Raw genomic sequence first — 23629 nt, forward strand, 5'->3', positions numbered from 1 at the left:
GGTGAAATGACACTAAGCATTAGGGTTGATGCACGAAAAAAACAATTCATCCTGTTGGATATTCTAGAAAAAAAAAATCCTAACTCCAAACCCGAGAAAACCAACAAAGACCACACTTATCTGTAATCTTCTTGGCTCAAATCCTCCCTTTCCTTTTTTTTTTTTTGTCTGGGTTTCTTTTTTTCTCTTGTTAGCGTGAGTTAACCTCTGTTGATGAAATTTGAAAAATGTGTCTAAATGTGAATATGACATGCAGCAAAATTTTGACGTGGGTATAATATAATTAGTTGGGTCTCCCATAGCCACGGATAACGTCGGTGTCAAGTGTCAATGCAAATGTGAAATAGATTAAAGCAGTAGTATAGTAGTATGTTTGAGTTGTTCAAAAGGATGCTGTCTGATATTTATGTACTAATTACGAACACTAAGGAGACATGGACAACATTATTGCATTTAAAAATTAATTAATTTTTTAAATAACCCATGATGATGGCAATGAAAGCGTTCACATGAGATACCGCTTTGCCGCCAGTCGAAGTGTCACCCAGCTATCACCAAAAGCAACCAAACGAAATCACAGCCGTTGATCTTCCCCGAAAGGCGGGAGGAGAAAGTCTCCCAAGTTAGAGCCCAAACGCACGACACAAAGGAGAGAGTGAAGAGATTGCGGTTGTGGCCAACCATCAATATTATCTCTTTTTCTTTTTATCATTTCGTTTTCAGTTTCTTTCTTTCCTTTTTTTTTTTTTTGATGCGCCGGTGATTGATCGGAAAAATGGGGAATCACCGTACAGCAAGAAGCGGCGGCGGTGGAGGGCCAATGTTTGGAGGTTTTGGATTTACAGTTAGATTATTGGCTTCAGCAATTACAGTTGCAATCTGTTTCTTCTTTGCTCTTTCTTTCTTCTTCACTTCCCACTCCCACTCTCCTCATCTCCAAACCAACTTTGTAAGTACTAAATAAGGTTTTGGGTCTTCTCATTTTTTTTTCTTTAAAAGATTATTTAAAAAAAATAAAAGGAACATTGCCAGGACGACTGATTGAACGTTGTCGTTTCTTTGTGTCTATAGGGTTTCTCCACTGGTTCCTATGGAGTTGGATCTACAAGGAGGTCCGTTTTGGCACTCAAATCGGATCCGCTCAAGCCCCGACTGGATCAGATCCGGAAACAAGCCGATGACCATCGCTCTCTCGTCCTCGCCTACGCCTCTTACGCTCGAAAGTTAAAGCTCGAAAACTCGAAACTCGTTAGGGTTTTCGCGGATCTATCTCGAAACTACTCTGATCTCATTAACAAACCATCTTATCAGGCTCTCTTCGAAACCGATTCATTCTCCATCGACGAGTCCGTGCTTCGACAATTCGAGAAAGAAGTCAAAGAGCGAATCAAAGCCACACGCCAAATGATCTCGGAAGCCAAGGAATCTTTTGATAACCAACTCAAGATCCAGAAATTAAAAGATACGATCTTTGCAGTCAACGAGCAACTGACGAAAGCGAAAAAGCAAGGCGCATTTTCCAGCCTCATCGCTGCGAAATCGATTCCTAAAAGCTTACATTGTTTGGCAATGAGGTTGATGGAGGAACGACTCGCGCATCCGGAGAAATATACGGATGAAGGGAAGACAATTCCTCCTGAATTCGAGGACCCGAAGCTTTACCATTACGCCATTTTTTCGGATAATGTACTTGCAGCGTCCGTGGTGGTGAATTCAGCCACCAAAAACGCGAAAGAGCCATGGAAACACGTTTTCCATGTGGTGACTGATAAGATGAATCTCGGAGCAATGCAGGTGATGTTTAAATTGAAAGATTACAATGGAGCACATATTGAAGTTAAGGCAGTTGAGGATTATAAGTTTTTGAATTCATCTTATGTTCCAGTGTTAAGACAGTTAGAATCCGCTAACTTGCAGAAGTTTTATTTTGAGAACACGCTTGAGAATGCCACGAAAGATACTACAAACATGAAGTTTAGGAACCCAAAGTATTTGTCAATTTTGAATCATTTGAGGTTTTATTTACCAGAGATGTATCCTACGTTGCATAGGATATTGTTTTTGGATGATGATATTGTGGTGCAGAAGGATTTGACTGGGTTGTGGAAGATTGATATGGATGGGAAAGTGAACGGGGCGGTGGAGACTTGTTTTGGGTCTTTCCATAGGTATGCACAGTATATGAATTTCTCGCATCCTTTGATTAAGCAGAAGTTTAATCCCAAGGCCTGTGCTTGGGCTTATGGGATGAATTTCTTTGATTTGGATGCTTGGAGGAGGGAAAAGTGTACGGAGGAGTATCATTACTGGCAGAATCTGGTAAGTTTTGATTGTCACTCTTTAGTTGTTTGATTGATTAATTATGCCCTGTTTATGCTACTTTGGGTGCTTGATTTGTTTATTATGCTATTAGATAACGCAACTTTTTGCATAGCAGCTTGAGTGCACTGTTACAGACTTAAGCATATTAATTGAGATTGGTGAAACTTCTGTTAATAGCTATTAATACACAGAAAATTGAGGTGGAAATGCAAGCAGTTTATGGTTTTATTGATTTGAGTTGTTATTTATTTATTTATTTTTGGTTGGTTTTTGTTATTTTTGTGGCTGCTGTTATTCAGCATTGTAGTTGGGTTATCATTAATTGGTGGATGCCTACCTGGCTTTTGCAGAATGAGAACAGGACCTTGTGGAAATTGGGAACATTGCCCCCTGGTTTGATCACATTTTACTCAACAACAAAACCTCTAGACAAGTCTTGGCATGTTCTTGGACTTGGCTATAATCCGAGCATTAGCATGGATGAGATCCGCAATGCCGCGGTGGTGCACTTCAATGGGAATATGAAGCCATGGCTTGATATTGCCATGAACCAGTTCAAGCCTCTTTGGACCAAGTATGTTGACTATGATTTGGAGTTCGTCCAGGCCTGCAATTTCGGTGTCTAAATAACATCGTAGCGGAAGCTTCTGTACCGGGAGTATGCTACAAAGCTGCATTTTCTTACACGTTAATCAAGTGTTGTTATTCTGCGTGGAAGAAAATTAGCATCTACTCTAGCAAAGATTACTTGTCATATTAATTATAGAAATTCTCCCTTTAATTTGTTCATACAAGTGTTGCAATCAAAATTATCCCGCAATCATGATGATAAAAAGTTCTTAATCGTCAAAAGCATAGTATTTTCGTGTCTCATATGATAAAAGACAGCCAATACGAAAGAAAGCCAATGCTTTACTGCACGCTCGAATGGGGCAAAGTTCCGACAAAATCACGACAATTCAAATGAAGCAACTGGAATTCCCGGATGAGTTGTTTGGTGAAAATCCATCAATAAAATTTGTTGCGTATGCGTTTTTAATCGAGGCCAAAAGGCAAAAAAAGCCGAAAACCGTCAACTAAAGATAGATTTACCAAAATAGAATGCCCCAGAAGCCTAAACGTTACGCTGGCATGGAAATAAAGAATTGAATCAACCATCCGCCCAAAAACCTTTCAGTATATATTATAAAAGCCGAAATGAATAAATGGGATAAGAACCCTAAACAGATCTCAGACAAACCCCTGGGCAAAGCATGGAGTGCTTTGTAAATCGCTACACTACAAACAGAAAGTCATATTTTATCACTCCCAACCAATTTCTGTATTAATTTCTTCAAGCAGGGGCCGATACCCTTGGTGCCACATTCTTGGCTGCTGCATTAGCAGTTAGTCCACCAGAACGGTTCACATGGCCGCCATTACTCCCCATGTGATCAACCCTCTGATATCCATCACCTCCAAAGTTGGAATATCCTCCTCGATTGCTGTTCCTGTTTCCAAACTCAGCACGATTACTGAATTCACCCCGGCTATAGCCCCTGCCACCACCATAGTTTCCACGCCCTCTTGCTCCCTCATTTCTGTATCCAGCCCCAGAACCAGATGAGGACCGACCTTTGTTCCCTGCAAATGAAGAACAGTCTTATAACTTGCAAAATACATTCACATAAGTTTTGAAGTCCATGTTCTTGACTAAACTCTGGAATCTGGATATATCACAAAGCTTGTTTTTCATTAAGCTACCATTTGCTTCCAATCAAGAAAAGGAAACATCAGTCCTATGCCAACAACCAAAGATTTCAAATGTTGTACGATGGACACACCGCTTCAACATTAACCTAAAAACTACATTTTCAGAGATGAGCAAAGTACACTTCTAGTTCATCTAATAACCATGAAATGGCTTGAAAACACCTGAGTTGAAGATCTCATACTCAATATGGTATCATCTTTTAATAAATCATGTAGATCATTTACTATAACTTTGAGTAAAGTTAACAATAAAAGGAACTTGCCTCGTGAGGTAGACCGCTTTTCTTCAACAACTGCTTTACGTCCACTGATATTAATAGGTGAAGCCTGAAAGGTATTTCAAAAAAGAAAAAGGCATGAAGACGTAGATTTATTGCACAAAAGAAATTAATATATGTAGCTGGAAAAGATGATGTCTAATGCTGCCTTCCACCTCTTGGCTTAGTGGCTAAGAGGCATTGAGGAAGACATGTGGGCATGAGTTCTAATGCTGCCATTCCCCCTTCCCCTTTAAGGGCTTTGCCCCACTATGAACCAAAAAAAAAGATGATGTTTAATGCTGGGACTTAAATATAAACTTGTAAGATTGAACCCCCACCCTTTGTCATTGGAGAGGCACATCAAAAATAAAATCATGAATTACTTAAATTTAAAACCAATCACAGGAAGATATACAAATTTAAAAGATAATGCATAAAGATTCAACACAATGACATAAATTTCATTCCTTTTTAATGCAAAAAAATCTAAGTTTAACATTTGAATGCACCTTCGTGATTACATAAATAGCAAAAGATAATTTAGGTTAAACTCTATGGGCATCACCAAAAGATAATGAAAAGAAAAAAAAAAAATCCAAAATACCACTAAAATCTTTTGATGATTCAGTAGACAAATTAATAACTCCATGAAAAATGTACCATTAAAGACATTCTACACAACCAATATAGGGAACAACTCTTAATAATTTTAAATTAGCTAAACTTGATGAATAAGACTATATTGGGACCTAAAAGGTTTGGCAAATCTTACATAATTTACCACCAAGGTCTAGCAGCAAGTTACTTGTTAAAGGGATCACTAAAAAATGCCACATAAATCATGTATCTAACTTACTGGCAGTTGGTTACATGGAAAAAGAATTCACAAGTCTCAATCTATAATGGGGAAAAGGAATAATGGTTCAGGAATTCCAAGAAATCTTGCAGCCATATTCCTAATCTTTAGTCAACTCCAGGGCTTCTTCAATGTCCTACCAAGCTTCTGTCAATCTTTAATAGACTTTAAATCCTACTATTGGAGAAATGCAAAAATACAGATTTGTTTTACCACCATAACTAGCATCTCTAGGCTTCCCTCCTAGGATAACTAAGCCGAGTAACAAGTAGCCTCTTCTCCCCACAACATGACACCACAGAGGCCCCTTAATCACTTTGGGACCTCTACAACAGAGTTAGTTCCACAACCTAATCTTCATGACTCCTTAACATGCCACAGCTGTTTCACACCCAAGCTTCTAATTTGCTGCAAATAAAACAATGGATCACCCTTACCTACACAACTTTGCATATGTCCAAAAGTAATGGACTATGTTGAGCACGTTTTCTAAGTCAAAAAGTTGCCTGGTAAAATGTTCTACAATCAAACCATTGACCAAGAATTTCACAGCAAATGCAGCACCAGGCTTCCACTAGAACATCCTAGTCTCCGCTCCATGTTTATCTATGAACATTATAAAATTAACATCTCCTCATTTCTAGTAATCCTACAACTACATTCTCTAAAAAAAATAACAGAACGTTCACTTAAAATGGAGGCACGGTCATAACATCAGTTGCAAAAATTTCGAGAGATTACATTAGAAGTCCAGCCATAATCTGAAGCAAAGCATGCATGCATAGGCAAAAGCACGTTTTGAATTGCAGAAAATGTTGCAACCCTTGCCATGATAACAGACCTCTAAGTATGAAACTAAATGCATTACTATAGAAAATAACAAAAAATGACAAATACCTCTATAGCACTTTTCACAGAACTTGCCATTTCAAATTCCACAAAACCAAAACAGAACCCCTGTAGTTAAATACAGAGAAAATATTAATTAAATATACAGTCACAATTCAACTTATTGAAAAATGAGTCAACATCTACCTTCTGACTTCGAACTTGAATACCATCACTCTTAATAGGTCCAAACTTCTTAAACTCATTCTCCAGCATGCTAGGTGTAGCATTCATGGGCAGACCTTTGACGTATATAGAGGGACCCTCAGCTGTCCACAATCCAAAGAATATGTAAGTAAATCATATGCACAAGCAAGTAGATACAAAAATAAATAATCATAAAAACGCAAATAACAAATAAACTGCATGCTAAGTATTTGAAAATTTTGCAGGAATGACAAAAAGGTGGATACCTTCTATATCTTGATTATTCCCATTTTCTGTAACATTCTTGTTGGAAATCTGTGTGTCAGATGCAGGGGCTGGAGCAACAGGGGGTACAGCAGTTCTCAGTAGCTCATGGCTCTTAACTGCAGACTTCACAGGGGAATGTGTAGGAACCACATTCTCCTTCATAACCTTCACCGAGAGCAATAATAGATGAGGCTAAATTTATCACCGTAAAACTGGCATTATAAATGCAAAAATGATACCAAGTAATTCTCACAAACATTAGAAGCCTAACATGCAGCAGACTGGTACTTAGTATTTACAATAGATGCATATGATTTCTTTGGCACTTCCTCGATGTTGGAGTTAGAATCAGCAACCATCTGTGAATCATCAGGAATCTCATCAATAACCTCGGCCGCTGGTGTTTCCTCTTCTTCAATAGAACCATCTCCATTCTCAGAAGGATTGTACACTTCTGGACCATTAGCTTCTTCTGACAACACAGCCGGTTGCTCAATATGATTCTCTGGAGCATGAGAAAGATAAGTAATCAAACATTTACATCAATCGGAGGAAATCATTATAATTCTGCATTTCAGATGGCAGTCTTGGTTTATAATTACCATGCTCGGGAGTAAAAGAAACTTCAATATTATTAACTGGATCCTGGCTCCCACTTTGGTGTTTAGCATCATCAACGTATCTAAATACATCATTTAAAACAAAATAGCCCTTGTCTTGCGGTGCCAAAAAGAAACTCTGAGTGAATTTCCGCTTCACTTTATCCTTTCCAGTGAAATACCCGGTCACAAGAACAAGTACTCCCCCACTGTGAGAGTCTTGTGCATCTACAGTTGTTATTTCTGCTGTGAATTCTCCATAACCAAGTGAGAGTATCTTTTCATTGATGGCCTGGTCCACAAAATGAAGCATCACAGTTTCAACTCTACCAATTCAAAATCCAATAAGTTCAAAATCCTATAAGTCATACATTTTAGATATTACATCAAGAGAATACAACTCAAAAGAGGTTCTAGACTCCAATACAGCCAATCACATAAAAGTACAAGAACAAAATTAGTTCCATAACCTGTTCTATTTTAATATTGATCCATCTGGTTTATGGGAAACAAAAATTTTATCAATTAGAAATTTCTTCTATTTAAAGTTCCGCACCAACTCTTGACATGTAAGAAAAGTCCAGAGATCAAAACTTCAATATTGCAGCACATTTGCTTGGTTTCCATTGTTGCACAAACAGAACCAAAATTCAAGTAGATTTTCACATTAGAAACCAAGCAAACCTGGACTTACTAAGACATATAGTTTTCAAAAGGGTAGAAAACACGGTTTTCAATTAAAATGTTGGATTTAAGAAAGAAAAATAAAAAGGAAATAAAATTGAGAAATAATGACACGCATATACTCTCATTTGGAAAGATTGGCCCAAGACAAACACAAATGAACGAAGGCAACAGATAGAGAAAACTAACTTGCATAGTTGTTGTGATATTCATGACACCATTTTCTTCAGGACGACCAAGTTTGCTGATATCATGGTAGAATCGGTGAACCAGCGCAGGGGATTGATGTAAGATAAGGTAGTACCGATGAACAAAGGCATTACCGATCTAAAATCACCAACAATATAGATCAAAACTTAACTTTAAATGCATTGTTACTAAAACACACGAATAAGAGAGGGGGGGGCGGGAGTAAACATACAACATCGGCCGTAGGAACACTAATTCCAGCAGGGACTTCTTGTTCTGTAGATGCCATTGCCGATTTGGTACCTGTAAATTAAAATCACTAATCAAAACCCTAATTTTAAGCAGCTATTTATTCAAACCATAACCCCTACAATCTTTTTTTTTTCCTGAAATGACCACGAACGCTTCCAACCGTATGTATCCACCGAATAAATAGTCTTGAAATACAAAATTTCCAGGAAAAATTTTCAACAAAAACAAAACAGAACCTCACTGATCCATACAAAACACTATGGTTACAGTTAAAATTAATCGTATCCATGTTCCTGAGAAAACTTAAAGTATATTCTAAAAACTGAACATTTATCATTGATCTAAGCAACCAGAAAAAAAAAATAAAATAGAGAGAGAAATGAAGTAGAAAATGAGTTGAGAAATGAGGCTATTTACCTGAGCTTTTAGATTTTGATTTAAAAAAAAAAACAAGTGAGAGAGACGAGAGCGCTTTTTTCTGGTCTCCTTTATATATTTTTTTCTTTGGGGGTTCAAATCACTTCTTTTGTTTATGTGTGTGCATGTGTGTGTGTAAAGTGTGTTTTGCTCTTTCTCTCACCTCCCTTCGTTTTGGGTTATCTGGCGCTTTCTAGGGCTTTGGTGGCTCTTGAAGAGGCACGAAACTGGGGAGTGCAAAGGGATGAATAAGCTCGCTTTGGGGTTTGGCTTTTATAGTCCCTGAAAAGAAAATTTCCTTTGTTATTCTTGTTCTTATATTCCCTGAAAAGAAAATTCCCTTTGTTATTCTTAGTCACTCGGACAAGCCACGCTTGTTCATGGACCATTCCTTTTTTCCTTTAGTTCATAATCTTTTATTTTGAGGGTTGATTCTATAAAACAATTTGATTAGGATTACTATTAATATTACATGTCCACGTGTTTTTTTAAGTAATATCCACGTGTTTTTTAATTAAAAGAAAAAATATATTTCTTCTTTCCCATTTTGTTTATTCATGTTACTCTTTTGTCATATGAATTTATCTTTGAGCAGTAATATTTAAAATATCTATTGAATTAAATTTTTTAAAATATGTTTTAAAATTTTGAAATTCAAGATGTATAAAATTCACTTTTAGAAAATTTTATATTGTATAATTTTATTAAAAACAAGGATTAAAGTAAAATTTATTTGACACATAAATCAATTAAAGGATAAATATAATGATATGGATAAAATAGATTTAAATATTTTAATGCATGCGTATTATTAAATTAAATACTTAAATTATTTTGATAAATTAAAGTCAAGATAAGATAAAATAAGAAACATATGCTAATTTATGCGTTTTGATTGATTCATATAGTTGTACTTAATAACAAAGATTCCTTCCCATTCATATGCTATAACCTTCCTTCATCGCTTAAAGAGTTTGCCATTTAATTTAGTTACTTAAAGTGAAATTTGTTTCATCATGGGCTTTTAAACCCACTCATTCATACATTTGAGGCCTTTTGTTGGGCTTCAAAAAAGACACGCTAAATCCTCGCACTATTCCAAAGGTTTGATAGAAGCTGTTAGAAAGCTTGATTTTCTCCCTCCATATTTATTTCGATTGTTTCAGCAGTCAAGATTTGTAGCTGAGATGGAGAACAATCATCCAGTTGAATTAACCAACCAAAGTAAAATTTCACTGAAAGGTGCGTCATAGCTAAAGTAGGTTCAAAATGGCGATTAAGCTGCGGGGTGGGCTCTTAACCATAAACAATTTTTTTTACATGAGGGCTTCGGTTAGTGTGAACGGTGTGTTGTGGTCTAGAAAACAGAAAAAAGAAAACAATAACAAAAACTAACGACCAGGCAAAACAATCAGGCATCCTTATGTTTGTTGTATTCTTAAAAAGCGGAAGGAATCACCGTAATGTGTCTCAGAGGATGTGATACATCACTGCCACCAGCATGCTGCACAAACTCAGCGGGCGTAAATGAACTTCCGTGGCAGACACATATGATGCTGACCTCTGATTTTGTATATCTGTACAGAAAACCATTAATGGTTTTACCATTAGGGCCATTGCCCGTTGTTGAAACGCAAGGCATGCTACGAAGGGAAAGGATGTCATCATGAGTAGGAGTTTGAGGCTTAGGAGGCTTGCCCGTGTCCCCCTTCCTATGTTTTGTTAAAGTGGTGGTTGTAGTTTCATTGGTCGAAACTGGCTTGCTATCAAGATCTTGTTGGCTTTCGAATTTGGGTTCTTTCTTAGGATTCGATGAGGTTAATTTGGTGGCCTTCAATAAGGCCGTCTTTTCGAAACCTTCTCTAGATTTGTCAACACTTTGGGCAGACTCCATTTGGTGAGAGGTAGAACTATGTTCAGACTGGCCATTTAGATTGCTTGCTACAGAACAATTTATTTGAGGATGTTCCAGTTGGTAATGACTTGTGTGAGTTCCAGTTTCACTGCTGCAACCACCTGAAATGAAAGGCAACACCATCAAATTAGTTCATCGAATGGTTGGGGAATGTAATAAGAAATAAGGTTCCATGGCTGATGACCCAACCATTAGATTTAAGAAAAAGTTTCATTCCCTCGTTCCAAATGAATCGCTAGAAGTTCAGTTAGCAGACTGATAATAAATATACATGTGTCTACGTATATCTGGCAGCTGCAATTTAATTAATTTCATCCACGGCAAGTATCAGACAAAAGTCAAACAAATTCAAGTATTGCTTTCTTATGTTGCTTTAACTCCTCAATTTTCTTTTAAGATCATGTGTCCAACACATTTGATATCTCAAAAGCATGAGCCTTGAAACATCAAGAAAAACTTAGAAAAGTTGATTGCACGGTGCCGGAAACGTCCCGTATCTTTTAACCTGACACCCAAACCCAAGCAACATATATCTAGATTGCACTATTTTGAACATTACCAAATAAATGACAACTACTGTAAATCCTTGAATCTAATTTCCATGTACTGTCATGAGCACCCGGACATTCCTATACTATGCCATCATTTTAACACGATCGTTAATCGTGATTCGCCAGCCCATTTAATTGTATATTGATCGAAGACAAGGCGGCAGAGACAATAACCAAGGGGGATTCTTTGTCCAGCATGTCCCCATTTATTTGCGAAAGACAACAGCCGCAATCTACATTCTTAATCTTTGGTAAAGGTGGAGAGAAACATTTTCCAACCAAAATTTATCATTGACCAAAAAGCACAAGATTCAAATTATACATTTTCAAAAACCTTACTTTGGTTTTTATAAACCATCCAATAAAAGCAGACAAGCAAATTACACGATTGATATATGAAAGATTCTTGATACAGAGCATTCGTAGAAAACGGCAAAGAACAAAAAGGAAACTCTAAGTACATACCTTGATTAGAAGAGCTTTGAAGATCCGAAACCACAGAGGAACTATATATGGAAGACGCGTTTGACCCTGTTTTCCTATTCCTTTCATCTCTGCTACTATTCTGCTCCGAATCATATCCATTTCCAGCATGCACACCCGAATTCTGACCCGTTTGAAACGGCCGAAACCCGCCATTCACCGACACTGACTGCAACACACCATTCTCATTTCCGGTAGCAAGACCCCAACAAGGCACCGCATCTATGCAAGAATACGCAAACCCATTGGTGAGCGGTACAAACTGGGCCTGTGGGTACGGGCACGGGATTCGCAACGGAATAACTGGGCACACCAACGGCTTATTTGGTTCGGTGCTTAAATTAAGATTTACATTTCCATAAAATTCTTGCACCTTGTTCTTCTTGCATTCCCTTTCTTCTGTTGAATCGGCGGCGTTGTCTTTGCTTCTGAACTCACCGTTTTGGTGACATCTTGATGATATGATTATTCCTCCGTTTTGCTGCTGTTCTTCTCGCTTCTTCTTTGCTTCTTGTCTCCTTAAAGCTTGAATCTCACGTTTCGGTTGTGAATCAAAAACCACTCTTTCCCCGAGATCTGCAACCGAGTTGTTGTTGGGTTTTGGTTCTTTCTTGATTGGCTTTAGTTTCCCGGCTTTTCCAAAGCTTCTCCCTATTGATAATCCCAGCTCTAGCTCAATCTCAATCTCATCCTCACTTGACCCCATCCTCCCACAGTAATTTAAGGCCTCATGCAACAATTAAGAAAAAAAAAAAAAGACAAATGTACTCTCTTCGTACGGGTACCTGCTATTGTATCCTCTCTGGATTCAGATTTCAAGGGGAGAGACATAGAAAAGCTGGGAGGGAAGAGACGAGGGAAGGCCACTTGGCTAGACAGGGAGAAGTGGAGATAAAAGTTGGTGTTGACACGTAAGACAGTTTTAAGGTTACAGCATTAAGACCGGATTAGCACTAAATTTTTTAAAACGCCCTCCGGCCTCAATAAAATCTTCTCCTTGGATTTTCTTATCCCAAGTTCCCAACAAGTTAATGAAGAGACGAGGACACGACACGCTTTCGCTTGGTTGAGTTAATGAAACGAAACAGCTTTTGTGAGGGACTCTCTGACTCTGGCAGCAGACGGACATGTGGTGCTAGATCTCACTGTCCTCGATGATCTCGACCGTCTCATTCTATTTTGCGAATCCCCAGGAATCGGAAAGCTACGCTGCGGCTTCTGGGATGTGACAGTTGTAAAATCTAACGAGGAATGCCCGGTTTTCCTTGCTATACAGATAGCTAAGATCATGACAGGTGGCCGGAGCTAGCGGCGTCACAGCTCAGCAGAGTCAAGTTGCGTTCGCAGCTTTTGGAGGTATTGATGTGATGTGTAGACGTAGGCCGTATAGCGAATGTGTCGTACACGTGATGGGAGCCATTTGGATTAGAAGGGAGAGGTGGCGAACATCAATGGGGGTTTATAAACGGAAGATGAGGTATAAGGCGAGACATGGGGTCGTTTGGACCGGGAGTGGTCCAAGGTTTGAAAGTTGAGGAAGTGGTGCATGAAGGGCACGTGCCAATGTTGCAGAATGGGCAGCGAAAATCACGAGCTTTTTCAGACTGGAAATTACTGGAGCAATATGTGACAATTACTTGTAGGGCAGCTTTGTTGGTGATGGGATGGGACATGCCCATCGGTAAAGAAGCAAAATAAAAGGACTAATAATATATATATTTTATTTTGAATGATTTAAGAATTAATTTTTTTAAAAAAATTAAAAATAAATAAATTATTTAATTTTTTATATTAAAATAAAATATATTATATATGATAATTTAAAATAATTAATTATAAATTATATATTTAAAATAATTTTAATAAATAATCATTGATAAAATTTAAATTTAAAATTTTTTAAAAAATAATTTTAATTAATTAAATTAATCACTTGATAAAAATTAATTAACTTTTTGATTGTTTATGTAGCATCCGATATGCTCATTATATGTTTAGAATTTAGAATTGATTTTTTTTAGTTTATAAAAATTTATAATATTTAAAAATATAAGATTTGTAGTTCAAAGTTTAAGATTAATTCCTACCTTTTTTTTTTTTTTTTGCAATTGATTAAATAATATAAATTCGCCAATGTAAAAGATGATTCAATTGATTGAACTTGCTTTCTTCGCCCATGAATGGATGAGTCGATTAGTTGAACTCGTTCTTTCGTTATGAAATATGTGAGAGGTATGAGTCTTGCAAGTAATCTTTTCATATTAATTTCAGATGTGGCCAATAAAATGTTGAATACATATCTTGTGAAGGTTAGAGCCATTTATCTATCCAAAATTTTAAATATAAAAAAAATAATGATTCATCATTTGGGTTAAAGGAAAAAAGTCTTTAACAATGTTCGATCCTTTTTAAATCCAAAACTTGGATTCTTAAGATAAATTATACAATAAAATTTTATCTATTTCAAGAAAAATAATTTTTATATAATTTTTTTGTTTGTTTGATATAAAATTGATTGATTAATAAAAATAACTTATTAATTAATGAAAAATGATATTATTTTTTTAAATTAATTTTTTCTTTTAAAAAATATTTTTCAAGAAACATATGTATATAGATAGGATTATTTATCAAACTTGTAAATATAATTCTACACATATCGAATTTGAAACATGGTTTTTTAAGTTAAAACTTAATTTGATCAACACAAAATATTATTATATTAATAAAAAATAATTTTATTTCATTTTAAGTAAAAAAATTAAATTATTGATATTAAAAATCTTTTAATATTTTCATTTTAAAAGTATTTTTATAGTTTTATTTAAATAAGATCTTGGACATGATATTTTAAGTTTAAACTTGATTTAATCTATATGATTATTAAAAAAAAAGAATACTTTTAATAATTTATTATTATTTTTCAATTTAAAAGATATTATTTTATATTTATTAATATATTAATATGATTATTTTACTAATAAATATAAATAAATAATATTTTTGTTATAATTTAATAGTAGATACTTTAAATATAAATATAATTATTTTAATAGAATAAATAATTTTAATATTTAATAATAAAATATTACTATTTTTAATATTATTATATTAATAAAAAATATTTTAAGAATAGTAATGTTACCTTAAATATTTTAAAATATTAATATAAATAATAAATAGTTTTGTTTTAATAGATTTTTATAGTAATAAAATATTTTAATATCAAATATTATTACTAAAATATAATTTTTTAATATTAATAATTTTAATAATAAATAATTTTAATATATTTTAATTATAAATAATTTTTTCTAATTTAAAAATTTTATCAATATTATTTGAAAACAATTTCGAAAAAAATAATAAATAATTTTTGGAATCATCCAACAATAGAAATTTCTGCTTTTTAAAAAATGTAAATATTTTTTAAAAGATAATTTCTAAAAATTAATTTTCGCAAAACAAAATAAATATTCTTAAGATAAATTCTATAATAAATACTATGAGAGATCAACATGGTTTATTTATGGAATCTAAATCCACATCTTTTTTTTTTTTCATTGTATTTCATTTCCGAATGCACAAATATAAACAAGGAAAGAAATTATAAATAGTCTCAAATCTTTTTATCAACAAGCAATAGTTACTAGTACATTGTCTTTCACCTCTTAACTTAATAGTTAAGAGGTTTTAAAAAAGACATGTAGATGCAGATTTTAATTTCATCATCCTCCTCCTCCGAATATTTGCCCTCCTATGAACCAAAAATAAAAAAAAAATAGTTACTAACACATTAATTAGCTAATTTTTGTCCAATATAACTTGAGTCCTACCAGGTACCATCAAAACCAGTTCCAAGAATTCAAGTAAAATTGTACTTGGTGAAGGAAAATTCAAGGGAAGAAAAGTAAAAGAAACAAACAACAGATCTAGGCCTTTGATGGCACCATATGCTTGTTTGAATTAAACTCCAAATCAGATGAATTGAAAATGTACATTATTACTGTCTAAATTAATTTCAAAATTTCTAAACTGGCATCCTAATTATTAGTTGGCCCTGCATGACACTGCAAACGAAAAAGAAAACATTAATTACAACATTATTTTAAAGTATACATTGAGAATTAGAGATAGAAAATCATCACTAAAAATAGTAATTAGCTGTTTGAGGTTTGATTTGGATGCGTGGTTGAATCCTACAGCGCCACATCGATTCCAAATCAAATCTGAGTTACAGGGATCGATAGGGAAAAATGGCTCACCTCTTAATGTAATAGTAACAAAAGTCTGCCAATATGAATGTTTGAACAATTTCTGCAATGATAACCATGGGGAACCAAAAGTACCCAGCTCCAACCAGAAAAAGATACCTCCCTCCAGTCTCATAAACCTTTCATGCAAATAGGAAACAATAATTATGTTTTTTTTTTTTTTTGTGATTTTACGCCAATTGGATTATTAATTTAGGAATTAGATATACTTTTATTGATTAATTAATAAAATCAAACCTGGATAATCCAATGAGCGCAGGCGAGGAATCTAGCAACACCCAGTGCAAATACATAATGGGCTGTGAATGCTTCAATCATCTGCAAAACTGTTGGGCTAAAAGCCTCCAATCCAATCACACCAGCGGAAGCGAAATCAAATAATAAATCAAACACACAAGAGACAATAATTTAACGTGGTTCGGTCCAACTGACCTACATCCACGGATGAGAAAAAAAATCCACTAGTTGTAGAGAATTACAAACATACATCAAGTCATCAATCTCACTCAACAATCAATACTTATAAGACACTCTCAATCTCCTCTAGTCCTATGAAGTATTCTCAACCCAAACAAACACAAACCCAAACCCTTGTGCACCCTTTCAACATAACCAAACACATACCCATATGCTCACATACATCATACCTATGTGGACCCTCTCAGTCTCCTCTAGTCCACTCACAAACAAACATACACACCCATAAGACGTAGAGCCCCAATACTCCTATGGGGTGTCTATCCCACAAAACCCTACAACTCTCTTACATCTTTTTCTCATACTTAACCCTATAGAGACTTCACCTATTTATAACCATACAAACTTGCCCATTAAGAATCTCTCTCCTCTTAGAATTCTTCTCCTGTAAGTCAAACTTGCCTATTAAGAATCCCTTTCCTTTTAGAATTCTTCTCTTGCAAGTCAAACTTACCTATTAAGAATCCTCTTTCTCTTAGAATTCTTCTTTTGCAAGTCTTCTTGTCCATCAAGCAATATCTGAAAAATCTCAAACAAATCTCAAACAAATGGATTTGAGTCAATATTCCCAACAATCTCCCCCTTGACTCAAATTCCATCAATCATCTATCTTCATGCTAGATATGCTTGGCTCCACCTGCAATGAAAGTCTCACAATCATCTTCTCTTCTCTTGTGTTTTCACGCTTCATACAAACCAATCTTTAAAACTTGAACTCGAACTCTTTCTTTTCCCATATCTCAAACTGTCAACTATTCTCATGTCTCGAACTATCAGCTATTTTCACATCTTGAATCTTCAACTCTTCTCACGTTTCGAACCTTCAGCTCTGATACCACTTGTTGGGGATCACCACAGCTCTGATACCATTTGTTGGGCTAAAAGCCTCCAATCCAATCACACCAGCGGAAGCGAAATCAAATAATAAATCAAACACACAAGAGACAATAATTTAACGTGGTTCGGTCCAACTGACCTACATCCACGGATGAGAAAAAAAATCCACTAGTTGTAGAGAATTACAAACATACATCAAGTCATCAATCTCACTCAACAATCAATACTTATAAGACACTCTCAATCTCCTCTAGTCCTATGAAGTATTCTCAACCCAAACAAACACAAACCCAAACCCTTGTGCACCCTTTCAACATAACCAAACACATACCCATATGCTCACATACATCATACCTATGTGGACCCTCTCAGTCTCCTCTAGTCCACTCACAAACAAACATACACACCCATAAGACGTAGAGCCCCAATACTCCTATGGGGTGTCTATCCCACAAAACCCTACAACTCTCTTACATCTTTTTCTCATACTTAACCCTATAGAGACTTCACCTATTTATAACCATACAAACTTGCCCATTAAGAATCTCTCTCCTCTTAGAATTCTTCTCCTGTAAGTCAAACTTGCCTATTAAGAATCCCTTTTCTTTTAGAATTCTTCTCTTGCAAGTCAAACTTACCTATTAAGAATCTTCTTTCTCTTAGAATTCTTCTTTTGCAAGTCTTCTTGTCCATCAAGCAATATCTGAAAAATCTCAAACAAATCTCAAACAAATGGATTTGAGTCAATATTCCCAACAAAAACAATGTACATAGAACAGGAAAATAATCGTATGTTGTAATATCTGATATGTATTATACTGACAAAAGTAATAAAGTATATGACAAAAGTAATAGCAAACACTGAGCTGAAACCTTTGCATTCTGCATCATACGAAGCTGTGGCAGCACTGAAACTGCTTCCAAATAAACACAGAAGGCCCAAAGAACTTGACTGATGTATATATGTGAATTATATGGGTGGATTAACACAGCAAGGACAGCAGAAGGCACCACCTGTAACGAATATATTAGACCAGAAAGTATAAATTAAATGGGGTTGCTGATTAGCAAAACAATCCAATACGGCTAATAAGTGAATTCCATTTTCATTTTGCTCTGAACAAAGTGCTGTCTGAAATACTTTAATAAATCAAAATCCTATAGCAAAGCTGGGATGGATGGCAATCTATGAAGGTATAGCTCATAATGCTACAGTTATCTTGCTATGTATAGTATCATACGTACAAAATAGAAATAAAAATAGCATACACATGAATCTAAGTGTATAGAGATGAATCTAATAAAAAAACTGAAGAATATTATTGCACTTACCGTATAGTAGATGGGAAAGTTATCTAGCTCCTTGATATAGCTTGACTTCAACTTGTATCGAATCATAAATATAAGGCATGTTGTAAAAATGAGGGTGGCAAAATCCAGCAACGTATGAATGTCACCTTCCAACATGAAGCTGCAGACAAGTCTTACAGCTAAGAATATTGCTGTCAGTTCTTGAGATTTCAATGAAAGGCCTGAAGAAGGAACAGAAACTGGATTATTAATCTATTGCCAAGCATGTATATCAATTATCATCTTGTTTTTGGTATTTTAAATTTGCGTTATAAGGATCTGTCCATTTGTAAGAATTAATTATTTAATCATAGAATAAGAATGATTTATAACATCATAGAATAACTCTAATTTATTTATTTCAAATGCAAAAAGATGCGAATTTCATTATATTTTCTTGTTTATTCTCATTTTCTTTCCTTCAGTTTGATCCCTTCACTGATTTTCTTCAATCATTTACAATTAATTAACCAATATATAAATATATATATACATGAGCAGGGATCGCGCCTCTATATATATATTCAGAAAATATGAAAGTGCATTGTTGAATAGAACAATAGTAACGCTCATGCACTTTTCAGAAATTAAGTCCAGAAAACAGACTATAAAATAAAAAAAAAAGAACTATCCCACTGAAACAAGAAATTATCACAAAATTTCCCAACGGATTAAAAACAGTAATATGAAATGTATATGAAAAAAAACAGAGATATAAATATACCAGAACATGTCTTCTTGGTAGTAAGCTTATAAACCAAAACCACAATCCCAGCAATGTGGATGAGTTCAGAGGCAATTAAAAATTGGCTGTGATCCTTCACCAGAAGCTTCAATGCCACCAAAGAAAACAGCAAAGACGTTGCTGCAAAGAAGATCTTCACCTTCATCGACTGCTTCCTTATCCATCCAAACACATAGTTCACTACTGAATTTCTCTTCCTCCTCATTTTCTTTTCCTTTTAAGAGATGAAAATGTTAATTATATTTTCGAGGGAGGGAGAGAAAGGGTTAAAGGAGGCGTTTCGGTGGGTTGCTGAAAATGGTGGAATGAGAGAGAGTGCAGCCGTTTTTGGGTAGACACCATGAGCACATGCAGTAGGTAGAGGGTGAATTATGTGTCATTTAATATGTTACTATGTTTGTAGCCAATGAAAACAGGCCACTTAAGGTGGAATAGTTTAAGACATGAAGATTGACAATCCCGAAATTGTTGCTTGCCTGTTTTGCCTAGCTACTGCTGATTAGGAAATTAGTTTTTGTGGATTTTCAGTTAGATACTATATCTTCTTTTTGTTTGGTTGTTTTTATGTGAATGAATTAAATGAGTTAGTGGAGATATTTTAAATTTTCATAGTCAATATAGTAATTAAATTTATTAATGGATATTGCTTCTATTTTGTTTGTCTCTAGTTTTGACTCTGTTGATGAATTTGTTATGCTTGACATAAATGAATCTATTTGGATCAATCAAATAAAAAACTGCAAGAAAATATAAAAATCCCCTTTAACAAAAATATACATTATTTAGGTTTTAGAGATATATTATAAGAATAATACTTATGTAAGGCTATAAACCTCCATTATTATACCGTCCAAACAAGGCGTAAAATTAAGTAGCAACAATGTATTAAATTTATTTTATCAGATATCAACAATTATAGCTGCACATACATCGCAGCAGGAAGACGTGGACTGAGGATAACTTCAAGTGGAGTTGCTTTGGGCATGGTAATGCCTAACCCTTCAGTCATATCCACTGGCTCATCAAATGGTGTGGTCAAGTCAAAACCCTGAAGTAAGCGAGCAATTGTCAAGTGTGTTATTTGTAATGCCAATACCATCCCTGGACAAGATCGTCGACCAGAGCCAAATGGGATCAGCTCAAAATGTTGTCCTAGAACATCCACATCTGCATGGCTTGTAAGAAATCTTTCTGGTTGAAATTCATTAGCATTTGACCAAATTCGAGGGTCTCGATGCAATTTCCACAAATTCGTGATCACACGAGTGCCCTTTTGAACGTGGTAGCCGCCGACGCTACAATCTTCGCTTGCCTCATGGGGAACTGATATCGGCCCTGGTGGGTATAGGCGCAATGCTTCCTTAATAACGGCTTGGAGATAGACCAGTTTCTCAATGTCCGAGTCTTGCACCCATCTGTCCCTGCCGACTTTGAGGTCTAGCTCCTCTTGAGCACACCTCAAGGCTTGTTTGTTATTCATCAAGTTGGACAAAATCCATGTCAATGTAATGGATGTTGTGTCTGAGCCTGCTAAGAATAAATTCTACAGCAGAAAATAAATCAGAACTACATAGCTGGTTTGAATTTAAATACTTGAAATTTGGGTTTTTCAAGTAGATTGAATAATGCTTGAAATTAAGCAACAAAAAGGAAACTATAATCCAAATATGCAATATAATTTACTGAATCCAAACATTTCAATTTGAAATTCTTACGAATCAAAATGGAATGACTAGCTGATAGTATTATCTGTGTCTAGAAGTTAAGATAAAGAGTCTTATACTCTGTTTTTCAAACATTTTACCTGCTTAATCTTGATAATTTATTGGATTAGGTAAAACGTCCTAATCTTGACAACAATAATGGTTATCTGAAATGTCCTTTTCTTCTTTACGTTGGTAATGCAAAATGCTCTGATGAATTCCGCATCAAAGAATAAGTCAAATTTGAACCATTTTCAGAGGGGAAAGGGTTTCTAATTGGGACAGTTATGTTTTGTAAGGCATATCTAGATATAAGATTATTTGTTTGAAGCAGCGTGAAAGTTTTAAATCCTAATTCATATATGTTGTTCAAATGAGACAACAAATAGGTTAAATCAATTCTGCACATATATATCAAGCGAGGGCCCAATCGCAAGACTTTAAATTTCTTATTATTATGTGACATTATTGCTCTTTGTTTCTACTACTATGGGCAGGAAGTCTAAATTTTGTAATGTATTAGGGAATTGTGATTAAGGTATAGTTTTGACGGAAGAGCAGGAAGAACATACCATCACCGTAGCCTTGATAATAGTTTCCCTAGTATAGCCAAACGTGGAATCCTCCTCTATGGCAGATAGTAGTAGGTCGATGAAATCCTGACCGTCGTCTGGTTCACTCTTAAGCCTCTTTAATTTATGTTCCTCCACCCATGTTCCAACAATGGAGTCTATCTCTTTTGCAACACGCTTCATGGATTTCACTTGTCCCACGAAAATGGAATCCATCCATCCAAGAAATGGTATCACTTCCGAAGGAGCAAGAAGACCAGAAACATACATGAAATCTTTGACAGCTTTTGTGACATGTGCTGCTTCTTCATCTTTGCCCCCAGCATCCGAGAAATATCTCTTGCCCGTGATCAATCTTATCATCGTATTTATAGTCAGGGCTTCAAATTTATGACTAATCGCCATCTTTGGGTCTGGATTTTGTTCATTTTTCTTGTAAAACGAGTACAAATCTTTGATAAATTGATTCACCTCGGAGAACTGGACATGCTTTAATGTCTCAAGTCTACGGCTAGAGAGAAGTTCAATCATGGCTAGTTTTCGCATCTCACGCCAATACTCTCCATAAGGAGCAAAGCCAAATCCTGCATGATCGTAGCCCAGGTATATTCCTGCATTTGATCTTGGGCGATTAGCTAATACCCTGTCGTTAGTAGTGAAGCACTCCTTGACTGCTTCATGATTGCTGATGATAAGGGCAGGGAACACTCCAAGCCGGATTGTGAAGATAGGGCCATATTTATCAGCCATGGCACCCCAGGTTTGAGCGAGGGTCCGTTTGCCGCCAAGCAGGTGTATGTGCCCTATGAATGGCAAGGCACCTGAAGGTTCTGGGGCTAATAGCCTGCGCTTACTTTGGTGGATATGAGTCCCCTCCTTCCATAGTTTGTAGAATAGTACCAATCCTAAAATCCCTGCAACTGCCACTAGAAGAGGTGAGAAATCCATTATTTTTGGCCTAAAGTAAGAGAGATGGTGGCAAGATTATGCCCACTAATTGTTTCTTTTGATTTCGCAATGTGTATAGCAGTTGGAGAAGATTATTCAATGTGGTTGGGCCGGACCGTTCGACAATTTCTGTGGTTAATTTTGGAGTGGATGGCTGCTGTCGCTATTACTCTAGGGTGATAATTTCTGTGGTTAATTTTGGATTGAATGGTCAATTAACTATAATTATCCAAAATTTCTAATCAATCCCAACAAATCGTCAAGCACTAAAAACACAAAAAATTATTATCTACCAATCACCAAAAGCCTATGTTTCAAAAACTTGGAATTTCAATTATTATTAATACAGTTAATTCTTATAAAACTCAAAAATACAAAAAAAAATAAAATTGCAATACCCAAGTCTTCCCTGGTCAACATCCTCTACTTGAACCAAGTGGAATCAGTTGAAAATTTTGGCCTAATATATCCACGTTTTCATGGGTTGCAAGAAATCTTTCCGGCTGAAATTCCTCAGGATTCGACCAAATTCGTGGGTCTTCTTGCAACTTCCAGACTCAAAAATAAATGAATGCTGTTTGAAATGTTGTAGATACTAACACAACAATCTTCCATTGCCTCATGAGGAACTGACAGAGATGCTGGTGGATATAGGCGAAATGTTTCCTTAATAATGGCCTCAAGATAGACTAAGTTGTCAATATCCGAGTCTTGCACCTATCTATCTCGACCAATTTTGAGGTGTAGCTCTTCTTAAGCACGCTTCAAGGTATGTGCAATGTTCATCAAGTTGGATCCATGTCATTGAAAGGGATGTCGTGTGATCGGTACTCCCTGCTGCTATTAGAATCTAAAAGATGAATCCAGATCAGAAGGTTAATTGTCAAGTTTACATTTATGATTTACAAACACATTGAACCATGGTCCAAACGTGCAAATGGTTAAACCATCACCAATGAAGACTCAAGAGTGCAAAATCATACCATGTCCCTGCATCGTCGTAAGCAAGGTACGTTCCTGCTTTTGATCTTAGGCCAGTGGCTAACATCATGTCGATGGTCGTTAAACATTCTTTTAACTGCTCGTGATTGCAAATGAAATGGGTACAGAATACCCCAAGTCGGACTGTGAAGACAGGTCC

General features: G+C 35.6%; 5 protein-coding genes across 9 annotated transcripts; 1 reads left to right on the forward strand and 4 right to left on the reverse strand.

Moving 5' to 3' along the window:
• Window positions 1-651: 651 nt before the first annotated feature.
• LOC111314422 (galacturonosyltransferase 8-like) lies at window positions 652-3116 on the forward strand. The gene is made up of 3 exons (XM_022915770.2): window positions 652-949; window positions 1072-2319; window positions 2673-3116. Exons 1-3 carry the CDS (start codon window positions 776-778, stop codon window positions 2946-2948), a joined length of 1698 nt encoding a protein of 565 aa, XP_022771505.1. The 5' UTR covers window positions 652-775; the 3' UTR covers window positions 2949-3116.
• Window positions 3117-3479: 363 nt separating this feature from the next.
• Window positions 3480-10231, reverse strand: LOC111314423 (nuclear transport factor 2-like). Of its 3 annotated transcripts, none has more exons than XM_022915773.2 (10): window positions 10093-10231; window positions 8197-8267; window positions 7965-8102; window positions 7095-7383; window positions 6792-6997; window positions 6492-6657; window positions 6226-6347; window positions 6088-6147; window positions 4338-4401; window positions 3480-3945 (listed from the first exon to the last, which is right to left on the reverse strand). In XM_022915773.2, exons 2-10 carry the CDS (start codon window positions 8251-8253, stop codon window positions 3656-3658), a joined length of 1392 nt encoding a protein of 463 aa, XP_022771508.2. In that variant the 5' UTR covers window positions 8254-8267; window positions 10093-10231; the 3' UTR covers window positions 3480-3655. The 3 variants fall into 3 exon arrangements, with proteins under 3 accessions (XP_022771508.2, XP_022771509.2, XP_022771507.2); XM_022915774.2 differs by lacking the exon at window positions 10093-10231 and adding an exon at window positions 8797-8915; XM_022915772.2 differs by lacking the exon at window positions 10093-10231 and adding an exon at window positions 8634-8774.
• LOC111314424 (uncharacterized) lies at window positions 8776-12369 on the reverse strand. Of its 2 annotated transcripts, XM_089752962.1 has the most exons (3): window positions 11565-12369; window positions 10093-10649; window positions 8776-8915 (listed from the first exon to the last, which is right to left on the reverse strand). In XM_089752962.1, exons 1-3 carry the CDS (start codon window positions 12286-12288, stop codon window positions 8907-8909), a joined length of 1290 nt encoding a protein of 429 aa, XP_089609088.1. In that variant the 5' UTR covers window positions 12289-12369; the 3' UTR covers window positions 8776-8906. The 2 variants fall into 2 exon arrangements, with proteins under 2 accessions (XP_089609088.1, XP_089609087.1); XM_089752961.1 differs by lacking the exon at window positions 8776-8915 and having other exon boundaries at window positions 9840-10649.
• A 2782-nt stretch (window positions 12370-15151) lies between these two features.
• Window positions 15152-19652, reverse strand: LOC111313483 (uncharacterized). Of its 2 annotated transcripts, none has more exons than XM_089752851.1 (6): window positions 19245-19651; window positions 18503-18702; window positions 18044-18184; window positions 16094-16174; window positions 15848-15975; window positions 15152-15339 (listed from the first exon to the last, which is right to left on the reverse strand). In XM_089752851.1, the coding sequence occupies exons 1-6, from the start codon at window positions 19468-19470 to the stop codon at window positions 15276-15278; spliced, it is 840 nt and encodes a 279-aa protein (XP_089608977.1). In that variant the 5' UTR covers window positions 19471-19651; the 3' UTR covers window positions 15152-15275. The 2 variants fall into 2 exon arrangements, with proteins under 2 accessions (XP_089608977.1, XP_089608978.1); XM_089752852.1 differs by lacking the exon at window positions 15152-15339 and adding an exon at window positions 15355-15652 and having other exon boundaries at window positions 19245-19652.
• Window positions 19653-20043: 391 nt separating this feature from the next.
• LOC111313484 (vinorine hydroxylase-like) lies at window positions 20044-22600 on the reverse strand. Its single transcript, XM_022914172.2, has 2 exons — window positions 21541-22600; window positions 20044-20808 (listed from the first exon to the last, which is right to left on the reverse strand). Exons 1-2 carry the CDS (start codon window positions 22486-22488, stop codon window positions 20179-20181), a joined length of 1578 nt encoding a protein of 525 aa, XP_022769907.2. The 5' UTR covers window positions 22489-22600; the 3' UTR covers window positions 20044-20178.
• Between the last annotated feature and the right edge of the window lie 1029 nt (window positions 22601-23629).

This window comes from Durio zibethinus, chromosome 23, assembly GCF_047325235.1.
Source record: "Durio zibethinus cultivar Kanyao isolate XHJ-2024 chromosome 23, ASM4732523v1, whole genome shotgun sequence".
NCBI lineage: Eukaryota > Viridiplantae > Streptophyta > Magnoliopsida > Malvales > Malvaceae > Durio > Durio zibethinus.

Coding starts and splice junctions, on each gene's coding strand:
- LOC111314422 (XM_022915770.2), top strand. CDS start 776: ATGGGGAATCACCGTACAGCAAGAAGCGGCGGCGGTGGAGGGCCAATG. Junction 950..1,071: donor CTCATCTCCAAACCAACTTT/GTAAGTACTAAA, acceptor TTGTGTCTATAG/GGTTTCTCCACTGGTTCCTA. Junction 2,320..2,672: donor ATCATTACTGGCAGAATCTG/GTAAGTTTTGAT, acceptor TGGCTTTTGCAG/AATGAGAACAGGACCTTGTG.
- LOC111314423 (XM_022915773.2), bottom strand. CDS start 8,253: ATGGCATCTACAGAACAAGAAGTCCCTGCTGGAATTAGTGTTCCTACG. Junction 7,384..7,964: donor ATATCACAACAACTATGCAA/GTTAGTTTTCTC, acceptor TTTGTGGACCAG/GCCATCAATGAAAAGATACT. Junction 6,658..6,791: donor AGAAATCATATGCATCTATT/GTAAATACTAAG, acceptor CTCTCGGTGAAG/GTTATGAAGGAGAATGTGGT.
- LOC111314424 (XM_089752961.1), bottom strand. CDS start 12,288: ATGGGGTCAAGTGAGGATGAGATTGAGATTGAGCTAGAGCTGGGATTA. Junction 10,650..11,564: donor TCAAAGCTCTTCTAATCAAG/GTATGTACTTAG, acceptor CTTTCATTTCAG/GTGGTTGCAGCAGTGAAACT.
- LOC111313483 (XM_089752851.1), bottom strand. CDS start 19,470: ATGAGGAGGAAGAGAAATTCAGTAGTGAACTATGTGTTTGGATGGATA. Junction 18,703..19,244: donor TACCAAGAAGACATGTTCTG/GTATATTTATAT, acceptor TTCCTTCTTCAG/GCCTTTCATTGAAATCTCAA. Junction 16,175..18,043: donor GTATGATGCAGAATGCAAAG/GTTTCAGCTCAG, acceptor ACAGTTTTGCAG/ATGATTGAAGCATTCACAGC.
- LOC111313484 (XM_022914172.2), bottom strand. CDS start 22,488: ATGGATTTCTCACCTCTTCTAGTGGCAGTTGCAGGGATTTTAGGATTG. Junction 20,809..21,540: donor TTATCAAGGCTACGGTGATG/GTATGTTCTTCC, acceptor TTTCTGCTGTAG/AATTTATTCTTAGCAGGCTC.